The sequence below is a fragment of the Rosa rugosa genome, chromosome 1 (genome assembly GCF_958449725.1).
Source record: "Rosa rugosa chromosome 1, drRosRugo1.1, whole genome shotgun sequence".
NCBI lineage: Eukaryota > Viridiplantae > Streptophyta > Magnoliopsida > Rosales > Rosaceae > Rosa > Rosa rugosa.
The window spans coordinates 25,428,567-25,446,463 of record NC_084820.1 but is presented as its reverse complement, the minus strand read 5'-3'; the positions used below and the strand labels follow the sequence as shown (position 1 = coordinate 25,446,463).

General features: G+C 40.1%; 2 protein-coding genes and 1 pseudogene across 2 annotated transcripts; all 3 read left to right on the top strand.

The window, feature by feature from the left end:
• The first annotated feature begins 1,441 nt into the window (after positions 1 to 1,441).
• Positions 1,442 to 3,026, top strand: LOC133709687 (F-box/kelch-repeat protein At3g23880-like). The gene has a single exon (XM_062135544.1). The coding sequence runs from the start codon at positions 1,528 to 1,530 to the stop codon at positions 2,683 to 2,685; it is 1,158 nt and encodes a 385-aa protein (XP_061991528.1). The 5' UTR covers positions 1,442 to 1,527; the 3' UTR covers positions 2,686 to 3,026.
• Positions 3,027 to 4,756: 1,730 nt separating this feature from the next.
• LOC133725087 (triacylglycerol lipase 2-like) lies at positions 4,757 to 17,788 on the top strand (annotated as a pseudogene).
• On the top strand, positions 11,528 to 13,736 carry LOC133709603 (F-box protein CPR1-like). Its single transcript, XM_062135432.1, has one exon. The coding sequence runs from the start codon at positions 11,653 to 11,655 to the stop codon at positions 12,814 to 12,816; it is 1,164 nt and encodes a 387-aa protein (XP_061991416.1). The 5' UTR covers positions 11,528 to 11,652; the 3' UTR covers positions 12,817 to 13,736.
• Positions 17,789 to 17,897: the final 109 nt, after the last annotated feature.

Genomic DNA, 17,897 nt, shown 5'->3' with positions numbered 1-17,897 from the left:
TGTAATAATTGTGGATAATCATGTAAATAAATGTTGAGTGATCATTGCCAATCACTACTGATTAGTGAATGATAGGCTTGTAATTGTACGAGTGATTAATTGTAATTAAGCGTTACCTTTTGTGTGCACCATGTAATCCTATATAAACCTCCTTATGGTGAGATGACACACTCCATTCCCTGCGTCCAAACTCTCTGTCTTTCTCTAAATTCTTTTACGTTCGTTTTACAACAGGTGTGACATTTTATATATATGGTGTGTTTGAGCAGGATGGGATAACATGACTGCTACTACCTCTAGACCAGTCTTTGGCATTCATGTTGGTGGATAGGTCCAAATTGCAAAGAAGACAGGGGCGCCCATTGGAGGCTTGGAACAAAAATCCTATGAAAGCTAAGAAGAAAAAGAAGGTCATTGGTTTTCTGTGTTTGACATATGCCTCGAAAGTCTCCTCACCTTGGTGCTAAGGATAAGGAGAAAATTAATTTGTAGATTTAAACGACATTGCTTTTGAGGTGATTTTTACACCTAGTAAACAAATCTCCCGGCATATCACATTTGATTGCATTGACAGAATGTAATTCTAACTATTTATCTTGTGCTGAATGACTTTATATAGTCATGTAGGCTCTTGAAAAAATTGTTTGTAATTAGTCAATGAGATAAGTTACAAGCATATATGAATTTATTGTATATGCCCTTCTGCCTTGGAATAAGTAATCTCTATCTTCTCTTTCTTTTTTTTCTTTTTTTTTTAAATAGTTCTAAGTTTTTAAAAGGGTGCATAAATTCTACCAAATTTTTTTTTGTCTCTCTACATACTCTTTTCACCTTATAAATTTTTGAATGGCAATTTGCTTAGTCCACCTATTTATACTTCTCAAATTGCCTTTAGGTGTAAACATGTACTCGGTAGAACTCCCCTAATAAATAGTGAGCTGTTCAGGAGTGTTCTTCTAAATAGAGTTTGATAAAGATTTACTGATTTAATCTGGAACGACAAAAATCATCTAAATTGTTTGACAAAATCTATTGTACAATACAAAATCGTTTGGGAGACCTTCACCTAATAGTGTCATAACGTTTGATAAAGAATTACCAAGTAAAAATGCAAACTAAAGTATGCCAGATTCAGAAATCATGAAATTTGATGATGGATATTAAGAGCTAAGTGATTAGGATTTAAGGATGAATGGTAAAATTGAAAATGAGTGCATTGTATAGGTGTAAGTTTTCCATAGGATCTATTAAGAAAACAAAATGTAACTTTTAACAAATTATCGTTTTTACTAGGTAAAGAAAATTTACTAGTATCGGCCAAGTCAAAAGAGTACTTTGTGTTAAACTTGGATTCGGTTTTGAAGCAGACAGACATAAGTGGATTTTAGTAGGGTCTTTTCGGTCCTTTTATAAGGAGCAGGAGGAACTGAACCCGACCACATCTCAAACTCGACAGCTTTATCCGCAGCTCCGATCAGTTACAAGCCGCCCCAGAGGTCCCATCGGCGTAGCGTAGCGGCTCCGACCATGAAGATCCAAAAACAACAATGGGGAGTGGAAGAACACTTTCCTGAAGAAATCATAGACAAAATCCTGTTGAAATTGCCCGTCAAAGACGTAATCAGATGCAGCGCCGTGTGCAAGTTATGGAACTCTCTCATTAAAAACCCTACCTTCATTCAAACCCACCTCAACAATCAAACCCACGACGGCATTTCGAAGCGCCTCCTGCTCATCTCCCGCCAATCATACGATTTGCATTGGGATAACCCTGCAGCTTTATTCGGTCAGTATTCCAACCTCCGAAATCCAATTCGCAACAGTAATTGGACCAAAGGTATCGTTTGGGAAGTGGTCGGAACTTGTAACGGACTTGTATGCCTTGCTGTTTCCTCAATTCACGGTGACCCCTGCCCTCCTGTGATTCTGTGGAATCCATCCATTAGAAAGTTTGGGTTTTTGCCTAGTCCCAGTCGTGCCGTTGATTGCTACCGGTATGAAAGTTATTATCTCTGCTATGATTCTCGTATAGATGATTATAAGGTTGTGAGGATTGTCAGGGAACCCTATTGCCAGGTTGAGGTTGAGGTTTGGTCCTTAGCCTCAGGAAGTGCTTGGAAGAGTCTTGATAATGTTCCTGCCGATTTTTCCCCTAGTACATCTCATCATGCTTTTGTCAATGGTGCTCTTCACTGGGCTCAAAGCCGCCTGACAAGTGGGGAGGAGGAGGAGTCTACTGTTTCCGTTGTGGCATTGGACATGGTTGATGGATCATTTCGCAATGTGGAGATTCTCCAATGTTGGAGAGGTGCACCAATGATTTCAAGGTACCATGGTGATGGGGATCAGTGCTGGCTTGCGTTATTTGATTTGCAGGGAGACTCTTGTTTTGACTTGTGGGTGATGAAAGAGTACGGTGTGGCTGAATCATGGACTAAATTATTCAATGTGCATCTGCTAGGATCTCCGGAAGAAGAACTTCGGATCGAGCCATTTGGTTTTACAAAGAGTGGTCAGGTGGTGGTCAGAATGGGTGGGGACGAAGAGTTCAATTCGTTCAAGTCTTATGACCCCAAGGACAAACAGTTTAGAGATTTTGGAAATCAGGCATATGACTACTACTTCATGGATTCTTTTGTGGAGAGCCTTGTCTTACTTGGCCAAACCAATGTTTTTTCTTACTAAGGAGGGACTCAGAATAATCTACAACAGCAGCTACTACCAATGCGGCTTGCTTTGCTCTCTGTTTTCATGAAAATATGTATCAGTTTAATAATGAAGTAATATTAGAAAACCTTCCATAAAGTTTCTGTCTTGTTTTCTTCACTTTGCTTAGCCCAATTGCTTATCTGGGTCACATATCCAGCCCGCTTTTAAGAGTTGCTACTCAAACATTTTTGCCTGAGCAATTTTACATCTTTGGTCTCCGGGAGTTTCCTCCGCTAGGGCGATTAGAACTAACTCTGCAGACCATTATTTGCATACAACCGGGTGTGGACTGTTCCAACATGATGGCTGCTATAACAGGTCCAAATTGCTGCCTAAGTCCTTCAAGTTCATATCTTTACTATAAACATACACCACAATCCACTGCCACAAAGAAATGAAGAATATCGTACATTTGTCTCAGATGATCAAAAGTGGAACCATAAGAATGTTCGATTACACTCTTCCACTCACAAATCTGCAGCACTACAATAAGTTTACCCCTCCGGCGTACAACATGGCAAATATTCCGAAAGGCATTCCTCTTTTCCTCGGCTATGGAGGGAAAGATACAATTTCGGACGTCAACGATGTGAAGCTTTTGCTTAATGACCTCAAAGATCATGACAAGGACAAGCTTGTGGAACAATACGTAGAGGAGTATGCTCACATGGATTTCTTTATGGGTTGGAATGCCAAACATAAAGTCTATGATCCTCTCCTCACTTTCTTCGGGCAACATTGAGAGTCTTATAATTAACTCCCTAATTTGCATTCTCTAAATCTTTCTTTTGTCTTGCATTTATCAATTTCTAAGGTTTGTAGTTGTAGTAGCTAGATATGCATCTTTTCATATAATAACTTTCTCACTGTAATTTTGATTTCTTGGGAATATTGTTCTAACTAGTCCTTGTCATAATGCTTGCTTGGTTCATCAATAATAGTTATTGATATATAACTACAAAACAAAGGACACAATGTGAAAGAACTGAAAAATTTCTGTGGTAGTAGGTTTGAATATGCTTTTCAAATGCTGCTGGGTAGCCTTAGAAGGTTAAATATGATGAACAAAGAAGAAATTACAAAACAGAACATATCATCTTTCCCACAAAACAGAACATATCATATTTCCCTTTCATATCGATGATGAGTACCAAGATGAAAATATAAGAACATTAATTTTACCATGATATGAAATCAAAAAGAACCAAATAGGCTACCTCAAGAGACCAATAGGCTCTGCTCTCGCTTTTCCTCAAGTATACATGTTTGGTCTAAGAGCATAATGATTCGGGACTCGAACACATAAAGTTAACCTGTTCTCTTGAACTCTTGATCATTGCTCATTAACATGAATGCGACGACCTGCTAATTAAAGACAAAGAACAAAAGGTCTATTAATTAGTGCCAAACGAGGACTTTTGAATATCATTTTCATGTGCTAATTATATCCTCATAAATCTAGTAACTTTGTCTTTGCCAAACCAGGGTGATGGCCTTAGCTTTCTCTGCCTGCATTGGTAGTACGTCTTCGTCTCTTAGTAAGTTAGTAATGAGACAAAAGAAACACACTACCAAAGTACAGACAAAGCATAATTTTTGGAATGAGCATGTTTTTGGTCTGCATGCTTGGATCACTAGCTTGTTTGAAACAAATCAGGAAATACTTGTTAAAATATGGAATTGTGGCTGAGGCGAAATCCAAGGTTGATGTAGCTTTCTAATGATTTTTAGTTAGGAAAAGGTAGGACCAATTAAATGCATTTGTTTAAACTAGACAGTTTGATCCACCAAGCAATCTGTTGAAGAAAGGAGCTTGTATACGATATACCAGTACAGAGCTCCTCATGTCAATATCCTAGTACAGAGCTCCTCATGTCAATATCCTTTTCTGTTTTTGTTTGCTTTTCTCTACCTATAAAAAATGGCAGAACCTTCAATATTATAAAGAATGAAAATGGCGAACATTCTTACCTCTAGTATTGCTGTTGTTCTGTTCTGGGGATTGGCAGTTCGTACTTGAACAAAGCTATTCTCTGTCGAAGACAGCATGGTTTCAGCATTAGCTCCAGCTGGTACTGATGGTATCTGTGCATCAATGGTTGTAGCGCAAGGCTACCCTTGTGAAGAACATACAGTATGCATCTTCCTTTTTTTGTGTTCAGTTTATCAAGAGCTGTGAATTCTAAACAAACGCGGACTGAACTAAGTGGTTGCATTTGCCGTTTGGTTTATAGGTAAACTACCCAAGATGGCTACATACTCGGTATGCAGAGAATTCCAGCTGGGAAGTCCGGGAGACCTCCGGGAACAAGGTACCAGTTCTTCTACAACATGGACTCCTTATGTTGCAGGAAGTTAAATTTTCATCTAGTATGAACTGAGATGGGACATTTTATTTATATGGTGTGTTTGAGCAGGATGGGATAACATGGCTGCTACTACCTTCAGACCAATATTCTTTGGCATTCATCTTGGCTGATCGGTCCAAATTGCAAAGAAGACGGGGCGCCCATTGAGGCTTGGAACAAAAATCCTACGCCTTGGTGCTAAGGGTAAGAAGAAAATTAATTTCTAGATTTAGAAGACATTGCTTATGGGGTGATTTTTACACATACCACAACATTTGAGTGTATTGACAAAATGTAATTGAGGCTATTTATTTTGTGCCGAATGACTTTATATAGTCATGTAGGCTCTTGAAAAAATTGTTTGTCATTAGTCACTAAGATAAGCTGCAAGCATATACAGGAATTTATTATATGTACCGTCCTGCTTTGGAATGAGTAATAGATAAAAAAAAAAAAGTTCTATGTTTTTAAAAGGGTGAATAAATTCTACCAAATTTTGTTGTCACTCTACGTACTCTTTTCAACTTATAACTTTTTGAATGGCAATTTGCTTAGTCCAACTATTTATACTTCTCAAATTGCCTTTAGGTGTAAACATGTGCTCGGTAGAACTCCCCTAATAATTAATGAGCTGTTGAGGAACACTCCTATAAATAGAGTTTGAGGGATAAAGATTTACTGAATTAATCTGGAGCGACAAAAATCATCTAAATTGTTTGACAAAATCTATTGTACAATATACAAAATTGTTTGGGAGACTTTCACCTAATAGTGTCATAACGTTTGATGAAGAATTACCGAGTAAAAATGCAAACTATAGTATGTCAGATTCAGAAATCATAAACATGAAATTTGATGATGGATATTAAGAGCTAAGTGATTAGGATTTAAGGATGAATGGTAAAATTGAAAATGAAAGCTTTGTATAGGTGTAAGTTTTCCATAGGATCTTTTGAGAAAATAAAATGTAACTTTTAACAAATTATCGTTTTTACTAGGTAAAGAAAATGATTAAATACTTGTTACTCGCTGTACTTTGCTCCAGAAAACAGTTCAGTCCCTCACATTTTAAATTAAACAATTTAGTTCTTATTCTCTCTAATTCTTACACAATAGGTCCAAAATGACCTAAAGTGACTATTATACCCCTTGCTTCCTCTTTTTATTTTTATGTTTTTCTCTATTTATTTTTATTTTTCTCCCCTTTTTTATATTCTCTCTCTCTCTCTCTCTCTCTCTCTCTCTCTCTCTCTCTCTCTCTCTCTCTCTCTCCTGAAACAAAATCCCTAAAATCAAATTCCACTCTGCCTAATCTAACCTCTCCATTTCACCTCTCTCCTCCCTCACCGAAGAACTCCAAACCAAAAATGGCAAGGCAGCCCACATCAGATCGAAGCCCAGACCGAGTCTCCACTGACCCAGATACCCGTGATGTAGACAGGGCCATTTCTCCGTCCTCCGGCCACGAATCGGCGGACGACTGGTGGCGTTAGCTTTGTCTTGACGTCGTCGTCCTCCCTATGTTCTCCTTTTCTTCATACAAGTTCCGGTAAGAGAGAATCGAAGCCCAAAATATTTCTGGGTTCGCAGATGGGTTTTCCTATTCCGGTCAAATCGTAGCGGCTTACCGGTGTCGAAGCTTCCTCTCGGGGGGAGGGGGGGTTCAACCCTAGTGGCGACGCGTGCGGCGTCGTCTAGCTTCGGTGGCTAGTGAGAATTCAAAGGTAGGATGGCTGATGTTTGCTGGGTCGAGTGATGGTGGTGTTTGGACCCAAAATGAGCATTTTTGCCTGACAAGGCACGTCTTGGAGAAATTGAGCCAAAGTCAGTGGCTCAAGCTATATATTGTTGACAAGTTCGAAATACATATTTAGCGGCTAAATAAAGCCTACTATGGAAGCATGAAAAGTCAACTTTAGCACATTTTCCTACTTCGGCTAGGAGAAACCGAGATAAACAAGGAAGGAGGGGTGACAGACTGATCAAATGAACTCGAAATGAGCTGAAACTCTGCAGATCCATTCTAGACAGCTCAAGGATCATTTCTTATGAAGAGTTACAGAGCTAGTTTTGAGTGGAAGGCCTTCAAACAATCAGTCCAATTTTCTGCAGAAGCAAAACTGGAAAACTGGACCTGTAAGAGGTCCAGCAGCGTTTCCGGCCCAACTACATGGAAGAAAGCTCTAAAAATTTGCCACAATGATCTACACTCATTGTGGATCATTTGATGTGAAGAGGTCGAAGGCCCATTTTGAGTTCTTAAACCTAACATTCCATTAGTTGCAGCAAAATTGGAGCAGTAAGTGCTTAAACCTAACATTCCATTAGTGTTTAAGTGCTTAAACCTAACATTCCATTAGTGTTTTAAGTGCTTAAACCTAACATTCCATTAATGTTTAAGTGCTAAAACCTAAGCCATTATGAGTTGTTTAAGGCCAAATAGTGTTGCTTGGTAGCCTATATATAGAGGCTACAACAAGTATCATAAAGAACGGCAACACAAATCAAAACATCTCTAAGATGATCTAAGTTCTCTCTAGAGCAACCTCTCTAAGAGCAACTCCTCTCATTCTCTTTCTCTTATCGGTGATCGCACTCCTAGTCCTAGTCTTCTCAGAAGCCGACTTTCAGTGCCACCAAACCCTCTGTCAACGTACTTCGGTCCTAGTCTCCTCGGGAGCCGACGGTAGTGCCGCGACAAAAAAAAAACAACAAGACAAATCAAAACATCTCTAAGATGATCTAAGTTCTCTCTAGAGCAACCTCTCTAAGAGCAACTCCTCTCCTTCTCTTTCTCTTATCGGTGATCACACTCCTAGTCCTAGTCTTCTCAGAAGCCGACTTTCAGTGCCACCAAACCCTCTGTCAACGTGCTTCGGTCCTAGTCTCCTCGGGAGCCGACGGTAGTGCCGCGACCACAACGGTTACAGAACCAGCCAAGCAAGGGTAACGCCCTAGCAACCCAGCCAAGCTAAAGTCACGCTTTAGCAAGATCTCCATACTTCCCGGTGATTTCGCTCTGCTCAATCTGCAATATTGAGTATCGACTTGTGAACAAGAAGAAACTTCAGCAAAGTCCTCACCACGAGGCACAAAGAATCCCACGACGAGGTTGGTGCTCTCCTCGTCTACAATCGCTTGATAGAAGTCAGGTCAAGGGACACCCCCGACGACCGCACCCGAACGGTGCTGGCACGCCCGCGCAGAAAAGAGACTGTTGACCAGCTGCAGCAAAATTGGAGCCAAACATTTTGGCACGCCCAGTGGGACAACATCAGAAGAGTCTTTTCTCTTGAAGCACATTCAACCACCGGGCTTCAAAACAAACATTTTTGAAGCGCCCAGTGGGACAACACTAGAGTCTTTTTGTGTTCGCCATCATTGGGATGCCAGGGGAAAATCTTTACCAAAAGAAATTCCTAAAGTGACAAGATGGCCAATGTTGCCACCATTGGCAATATTGACATTGATGACGAGTTCGAACCACTCATCATTCCACCAGATGCTAGCCTGGATGAGAGGCTTCGCATCCTTACAGTGCATAGTGAAAATTATGGGAAGCATCTGGCAGCTTCGATCGCGAAAAGGGAACAACGAATTCGCGAGTTGGAGCAGCGAATGAATCAGAATGCTCAGAAAGCTAAAGAGCAGTCACAAAAGCTTTTCTCGAGCAGAGACAAACAGACTGCCCAACCTGCCGCAAACATAACATTTGAGTTCACGACCTTACGCGAGGAAGGTTCTACCTTGGCTAATTCGCATCAAGGCGAATTCGAACGTCAAAAACCTGCACGCGAAGAGGTTGTTTCTGAGACTAACTTGCCTATAGGTGGCAATCAACCTAAGGGTCTCACTGGTGAGTCACAGCCTTACACAGAGGCTGTGCATGGAAAAGGTCATCAACAAGATTGTTCTTCTGACAATACAATTGTCTTTGAACAAATATCTAATTTCTCCACTGATCAAGCCAAATACGTGGCTACTGATCAGATGCATGGGGGGCAAGATATGACCCATGATCATCCCTTTGATCAAGAGAAGATGGCGACAGTTGGCGACAAAGCCGATCTTGGGACACCGTCATCTCCCGAATTGCAAATGAAGATCATGCCTCGTCAACCAACAAAGATACTTGGGGGGCAAGATTACCCCTCTCACGAGCCAAATTGCTTCCAATTCTTCGACGCGAAGTATCTTTGTTCTTTTCCTACAAGCTCTCACAGGAGGGATTTTTACCCTACAAATTTTGATACATCGGAGCTTGGAGTGAAGCATAGATGGCCTCCCCCGTGGTCTTCTAGAAGTTAGCCAAACAAGGTGCTGCTAGCTCCTTTCTTTGTTTTTTAATTTCCTGTCAATTTTCAGTTTTTTACTTTTATTTTCGTCATTTATCAAAAAAAAAAAAAAAAAAAAAACAAAAACAAAAGACAAAAAACAAAAAACAAAAATAGAAAAAGAAAAATACAAAAAGAGTTTCAAATTTGTGTGTCGCGGAGGATGCAAAAGTTGTGTTCTTGCCTAAACAGTGGCTTGAACTTTCTGATATACTTAGAGGGCATTGGTTTTGGCCTGGGCACATATACAAGAGGCATTTAATATACCTAATATGGAATCAGTCAAGTAATTTCAGTCAAGCCAATAAAAGTGGCTTTTGGAGCAACAACATTATAAGAGCAGTGCTGATTCAAGACCTCTTCAGTCAAGACGGAGACCTTTGACTTCGAGGTCTGGGGGGCAATGTTTGGACCCAAAATGAGCATTTTTGCCTGACAAGGCACGTCTTGGAGAAATTGAGCCAAAGTCAGTGGCTCAAGCTATATATTGTTGACAAGTTCGAAATATATATTTAGAGGCTAAATAAAGCCTACTATGGAAGCATGAAAAGTCAACTTTAGCACATTTTCCTACTTCGGCTAGGAGAAACCGAGATAAACAAGGAAGGAGGGGTGGCAGACTGATCAAATGAACTCGAAATGAGCTGAAACTCTGCAGATCCATTCTAGACAGCTCAAGGATCATTTCTTATGAAGAGTTACAGAGCTAGTTTTGAGTGGAAGGCCTTCAAACAATCAGTCCAATTTTCTGCAGAAGCAAAACTGGAAAACTGGACCTGTAAGAGGTCCAGCAGCGTTTGCGGCCCAACCACGTGGAAGAAAGCTCTAAACATTTGCCACAATGATCTACACTCATTGTGGATCATTTGATGTGAAGAGGTCGAAGGCCCATTTTGAGTTCTTGGTGGAGATATAGCTGCAGCAAAATTGGAGCAGTAAGTGCTTAAACCTAACATTCCATTAGTGTTTAAGTGCTTAAACCTAACATTCCATTAGTGTTTTAAGTGCTTAAACCTAACATTCCATTAATGTTTAAGTGCTAAAACCTAACCCATTATGAGTTGTTTAAGGCCAAATAGTGTTGCTTGGTAGCCTATATATAGAGGCTACAACAAGTATCATAAAGAACGGCAACACAAATCAAAACATCTCTAAGATGATCTAAGTTCTCTCTAGAGCAACCTCTCTAAGAGCAACTCCTCTCATTCTCTTTCTCTTATCGGTGATCACACTCCTAGTCCTAGTCTTCTCAGAAGCCGACTTTCAGTGCCACCAAACCCTCTGTCAACGTACTTCGGTCCTAGTCTCCTCGGGAGCCGACAGTAGTGCCGCGACAAAAAAAAAACAACAAGACAAATCAAAACATCTCTAAGATGATCTAAGTTCTCTCTAGAGCAACCTCTCTAAGAGCAACTCCTCTCATTCTCTTTCTCTTATCGGTGATCACACTCCTAGTCCTAGTCTTCTCAGAAGCCGACTTTCAGTGCCACCAAACCCTCTGTCAACGTGCTTCAGTCCTAGTCTCCTCGGGAGCCGACGGTAGTGCCGCGACCACAACGGTTACAGAACCAGCCAAGCAAGGGTAACGCCCTAGCAACCCAGCCAAGCTAAAGTCACGCTTTAGCAAGATCTCCATACTTCCCGGTGATTTCGCTCTGCTCAATCTGCAATATTGAGTATCGACTTGTGAACAAGAAGAAACTTCAGCAAAGTCCTCGCCACAAGGCACAAAGAATCCCACGACGAGGTTGGTGCTCTCCTCGTCTACAATCGCTTGATAGAAGTCAGGTCAAGGGACACCCCCGACGACCGCACCCGAACGGTGCTGGCACGCCCGCGCAGAAAAGAGACTGTTGACCAGCTGCAGCAAAATTGGAGCCAAACATTTTGGCAACAGCGAGGCGGTGACCGGAAGTCGAAGAAAACCGGAGAGCAGAGGCGTCGAAGATTTGAAAAAAAATTGTCTTTTAAAAAAAAAAAAAGTTAGAAATGCATTTTTGGAGCAAAGTACAAGGGAGTAACAAGTATTTAATCCTAAAGAAAATTTACTAGTAGTACTTGCATGTACTTGTGTTACTTGGATTCGGTTTTGACTTTTGAATCAGATAGACATATGTGTAACTTTGGATTTTAGTAGGGTCTTTTCGGGAGCAGGAGGAACTGAACCCGACCATATCTCAAACTCGACAGCTTTATCCGCAGCTCCGATCAGATACAAGCCGCCCCAGAGGTCCCATCGGCGTAGCGTAGCGGCTCCGACCATGAAGATCCAAAAACAACAATGGGGAGTGGATGAACACTTTCCTGAAGAAATCATAGACAAAATCCTGTTGAAATTGCCCGTCAAAGACGTAATCAGATGCAGCGCCGTGTGCAAGTTATGGAACTCTCTCATTAAAAACCCTACCTTCATTCAAACCCACCTCAAGAATCAAACCCACGACGGCATTTCGAAGCGCCTCCTGCTCATCTCCCGCCAATCATACGATTTGCATTGGGATAACCCTGCAGCTTTATTCGGTCAGTATTCCAACCTCCGAAATCCAATTCGCAACAGTAATTGGACCAAAGGTATCGGTGGCCAAGTGGTCGGAACTTGTAACGGACTTGTATGCCTTGCTGTTTCCTCAATTCACGGTGACCCCTGCCCTCCTGTAATCCTCTGGAATCCATCCATTAGAAAGTTTGGGTTTTTGCCTAGTCCCAGTCGTGCCGTTGATTGCTACAGGTATGAAAGTTATTATCTCTGCTATGATTCTCGTATAGATGATTATAAGGTTGTGAGAATTGTGAAGGAACCCTATTGCCAGGTTGAGGTTGAGGTTTGGTCCTTAGCCTCAGGAAGTGCTTGGAAGAGTCTTAATAATGTTCCTGCCGATTTTTCCCCTATTACATCTCGTCATGCTTTTGTCAATGGTGCTTTTCACTGGGTTCAACGCCGCCTGACAAGGGTGGAGGAGGAGGAGTGTACAGTTTCCGTTGTGGCATTGGACATGGTTGATGAATCATTTCGCAATGTCGAGATTCGCCAAGGTTTTTGGAGAGACAGTCCACCCATTATTTCAAGTTACCATGGTGATGGGGATCAGTGCTGGCTTGCCTTATCTGAGATTCAGGGAATCTCTTGTTTTGACTTGTGGGTGATGAAAGACTACGGTGTGGCCGAATCATGGACTAAATTATTCAGTGTGCGTCTGCTAGGATCTCCGGAAGAAGAACCTTGTATCGAGCCATTTGTTTTTACAAAGAGTGGTCAGGTGGTGGTCAGAATGGGTCGTCACGGAGAGCTCAATTCGTTCAAGTCTTATGACCCCAAGGATAAACAGTTTAGAGATTTTGGAAATCAGGCATATGACTACTACTTCATGGATTCTTTCGTGGAGAGCCTTGTCTTACTTGGCCAAACCAATGTTTTTTCTTATTGAGGAGGGACTCAACAACAGCAGCTACTACCAATGCGGCTTGCTTTGCTCTCTGTTTGGATGAAAATATGTATCAGCCAAACCAAGAGAGATTTAAATTTGTGCCAAACGAGGACTTTTAGACTTTCTTTTTCATGTGCTAATTATATCTTCATAAATCTAGCAACTCTTTCGTTGCCAAACCAAGGTGATGGCCTTGGCTTTCTCTGCCTGCATTGAGTATGTACGTCTTCATCTCTTAGTAATGAGACAAAAGAAACATACTACCAAAGTACAGACGAAGCATAATTCTCTGGAATGAACATGTTTTTGGTTTCCATCCTTTGGATCACTAGCTTGTTTGAAACAATCCAGGAAATTACCTGTTAAAATATGGAATCGTGGCTGAGGCGAAATCCAAGGTTGATGTAGCTTACTAATGATTTTTAATTAGGAAAAGTAGGCCCAATTAGATGCCTTTGTTTAAACTAGACAGTTTAATCCACCAAGCAATCTGTTGAAGAAAGAAGCACCAGCAACATCAATAGTTCAGGGAAGAAGATATGAAAACTCTTGGCTGGATCATGAGATGGAGATGCTACATCGAATTTCCTTTTGCTTGAGCATCTTCATTTTCTTGGCCCTTAGTGCTGCTGTCCTCACTTTCAAAGTTCTAAACACTGACATGGAGCAGTTGTGTTGCATCAGCGATGGAGATAATAAGACAGCAACAACTACTGTAATTGACTAGCCAAATTTATAGCTCGCAAGTTGCTGTGAGTGTTGGTCAGACTCAGAAATTACATAGCTTAGACTCATAATGTTCTTTTCTTTCTAGCTCCCTTCTATTAATCTGTTATTTTATCCATTGTATCAAGTTCTAACACCAATTTCAGAGCAGTATGTTGGAGTAGTAGTACTGAACTCTCTGGATTATATGTATTCCCAATTGATCATCTAGAATATGACAGCTTGGTAAAGTAAAAATTGTCATGACCGATTACTACTATGTTTTTGGTTGTTTTACCCCCTCATGTATTCATAGCCTTTGCTGACAACTAGGCTTGGAACTTGGAACAAAGACCAGTATCTTGCCGAAATCACAACTTCGTACTACTGTTTTAGTATTGTCCCTCAGAGGAGTCACTTCAGTACTATATAGTCAGCTGTGAACTCCAAGAGAACATTGCTTTTTTGAGTCAAAATGTCTCTTTGTAGATTGATTTCAAGGTCTAACAATATCACGTTTCCAGTCAACAGTTTAACTGGATAATCAAATCAATAGGAGGTATGAAATTGTTACGACTTCCAAACATCAGGTTCCAATCTATGAAACTGAATCGACCTCACTCTCACATCGTAGAGTAGTAAAATGCAATTAGCCAAATACTGTAACATAGGCACCAAGTGAAGTGGATAACAGAGGATGTATTAGTGGCTGAGAAATTTTAAGTGAGGTGAGGCCTTGATCCTTTTACATTTTAGTCGGAATCTATACTAATGTGGATAGAGCTATTTTTTTGTTCTCTCTCCATATGATTCATTGCTATATATTGCTAACCAATGGCCTTACTTATTGATGATCAGTTTGTTGTTATTGATTAATTAGGATAAGTTGTTGTAGATCGCGCGTTTTAATTTTTCACAGGTGACGACTAGGGGCTGATCAATGTTTCCCTATATTGTCTTCATGTTAAAGTTTCCTCTATCACGACAATCACCTTATTACAGTTCAGCTACCAAATCATGTAAGCTACTGAAATTACATTGGAATATTAGCAAACTGATTCTCCATTGCTTAGTAAAGTCTGAAGATGGTGATTTGTTTGCTACCATCTACACGGAAAATCAACGTTACCACTTCAATCTGCATAACAAAGCAAGAAGCTGCTTATTTACTCTTACAGTGGCAGATTCCATGTGAAACAAGAGTACAGATTGTAACTATGCTAAGTCAACTAGAATTACTTGTTCATCTAGAGCTGCAGGAACTTGTCAATCATAGTTAGAAGCCGGTTGCTAGAGTTTGCACTTCATGTTAATGAAAGCTTCAGTTTTTCAGGCTACATAAAATTCCATTGTAATTAATCATTCATTTTTTTAATAATGAGATTCTTTCATTTCGACTTTCTCTAAGTTTCTTTCTTACCAAACACTTCACAATTCAGTTGTCTTTAATACTGTTGTTTAGCCTCTAATTACTCTTGTCGCCGTCATCCCACATCTTTGTTCCTGTTCTTCATTTTGATGACTAGTACTATTTTGTTAACCCATCTTATCATCTGTGTGAACTCCAGTGACGGAGAAGCTACTACTACAGCGAGGTTGTTGTCACCAGCAGAACCACCAACATCAAGCTATCAAAATGTATATTCCGCTGGACAATGTGATAGATATAAGTATGGAGCATTGTAGAGGGCTGCAGCCCCGGCAGATTTTTTCCAAATTTTTTTCTCTGATAAGGTAATTTACACCAGTAAGAGAGAAAAGGAAGGGTAATTAGCCCATGTAAACCTCACCACCTTCTTTGTCTTCTGTATTTTTGGGACAAGCACCACCCTCTGTCTGAATACCTTTTTACTTTTTTTGTTCTGTGTTGATATTTACTTTCACAGTATTCAACATGGATGTTGAAGAACATAGTAATTTTCTAGGAGTTGTGATTAGAAAGCAGAGTTCTCTCAATCAAAGGACAGAAGATCGGGTTATGTGAGTTTTGATTGTCTTTTTCATCTGCTTATGATATCTTCATAAATGTAGTAACTTTCTTTACCAAGCGAGGGTAATAGTCTTGGTTTTCTAAGCCAGCATTGGCAGTACGTCTTCATGATTTCATCTGTCACTAATTGTAAGATTGGACTTACATTATTCACGTTATGATTTCAACAATTGCATATGGTTACTTATGGATGAAGTGATCAAGATTGCATTAAAGATTCTATCCCTGAAACTATAAGGATTTTATATCTGTGATCCTTATCGTATTGGGAAACTTGGTTTACTTCTATGAGAAGTGATTACATTGATACAGAGTATAGAGGACCTAATTGCTTTAGTATTAGGATTGCTATTATGGGATGAATCCTAATAATCAACCTCTATATAAGTCTAAGGTCCCTGCATCCTCTTAACACGAGGACTAAGGAATCTCAGCCCCATTGTGAGTATTCTCGAACATAGATCGAGCTTTGCAGAAGACCAGACTTGCACAATGGCGTTTGATGCTTTTACTGCTTCAGGTATGTATCTTGGTTCCTTTTGTAATAATCTGTTTTCAAGCATGCCTATTGTATTAGTGTTCTTAATGATCATGATTGTTCTTAAGATATAAGTTACACTAATGAGACAAACGAAACAATACCAACGAAGTAACAAGTATAATTCTCTGGAATGAACATATTTTGGTTTGCATACTTGGATCACTTGCTTGTTTGAAATTCGGAAAACTCAAGGTTCTCTTGTTTTGAAAATGGAATTCGTGGCAGCGGCGAAATCCAATGTTGATGTAGTTTTCTAATTCACAGATGCAAAGTTGAACATGTTTCCTAAATATACATGGTAAAGCTATTTATAATCCAAATTAGAGTCAAATTAAATTCCTAATTATAATTAAAGTCATAATCCTAATCATAAAATAACATGAACATTGTCTTATCAATGAACATCTCTATAAATAGCAAAAGCTGTCGAAACTTGTTGTATTAATTCATCCAAGACCACCAATTATATCATTCTAACTCCAAAATGGCCAAGTACCTTTCAGCTAGTATTCTACTTCTTTCGGCTCTAGTTTGTGTTTCAGGATTTGCACAAAACAATGGTCATGATACTCACAAAGGTATTTGCAAATCTCTTGTGGAGACACGAGGCTATATTTGCGAAGAACATCAAGTAACAACAGAAGATAGTTACATTCTCGGGTTGCAGAGAATTCCATCTGGACGGTTTGGTAAAAATTCGACCACATCTCAGAAGCCTCCTGTTTTGTTGCAACATGGGCTTCTAACGGATGCTACATCATGGCTACTCAATCCACCGGACCAGGCTTTGGCGTTCATCTTGGCTGACAAAGGGTTTGATGTATGGCTTGCTAATTCTCGAGGAACGGACTCTAGCCGTGGACACAAATCACTTGCTACTAAGGATCCTGCTTATTGGGACTGGACATGGGAACAGTCGGCTGCTTATGATCTTCCTGCTTTGTTAAATTATGTGAACAAGCAAACAGGACAGAGGTCACACTATGTTGGCCATTCCTTAGCCCAATTGCTTATCTGGGTCACATATCCAGCCCGCTTTTAAGAGTTGCTACTCAAACATTTTTGCCTGAGCAATTTTACATCTTTGGTCTCCGGGAGTTTCCTCCTCTAGGGCGATTAGAACAAACTCTGCAGACCATTAATATTTGCATACAACCGGGTGTGGACTGTTCCAACATATGGCTGCTATAAGCCTATAACAGGTCCAAATTGCTGCCTAAGTCCTTCAAGTTCATATCTTTACTATAAACATACACCACAATCCACTGCCACAAAGAATATCGTACACTAGTCTCAGATGATCAGAAGTGGAACCATAAGAATGTTCGATTACACTCTTCCACTCACAAATTTGCAGCACTACAATAAGTTTAATTACCCCTCCAGCGTACAACATGGCAAATATTCCAAAAGACATTCCTCTTTTCCTCGGCTATGGAGGGAGAGATACACTTTTGGACGGCAACAATGTGAAGCTTTTGCTTAATGACATCAAAGATCATGACAAGGACAAGCTTGTGGAACAATACGTAGAGGAGTATGCTCATATGGATTTCTTTATGGGTTGGAATGCCAAACATAAAGTTTATGATCCTCTCCTCACTTTCTTCGGGCAACATTGAGAGTCTAACTCCCTAATTTGTATTCTCTAAATCTTTCTTTCGTCTTGCATTTATCAATTTCTAAGGCTGTTTTTCCTTTTGTAGTTGTAGTAGCGAGGATATGCATTTTTTCATTTAATAACTTTCTCACTGTAATTTTGATTTCTTGGGAATATTGTTCTAATTAGCCCTTGTCATAATGCTTGCTTGGTTCATCAATATAACTACAAAAAAAAAAAAAGGA

Bases quoted from the DNA above. Each gene is read 5' to 3' on its own strand.
- LOC133709687 (XM_062135544.1), top strand. From the start codon at position 1,528: ATGAAGATCCAAAAACAACAATGGGGAGTGGAAGAACACTTTCCTGAA.
- LOC133709603 (XM_062135432.1), top strand. From the start codon at position 11,653: ATGAAGATCCAAAAACAACAATGGGGAGTGGATGAACACTTTCCTGAA.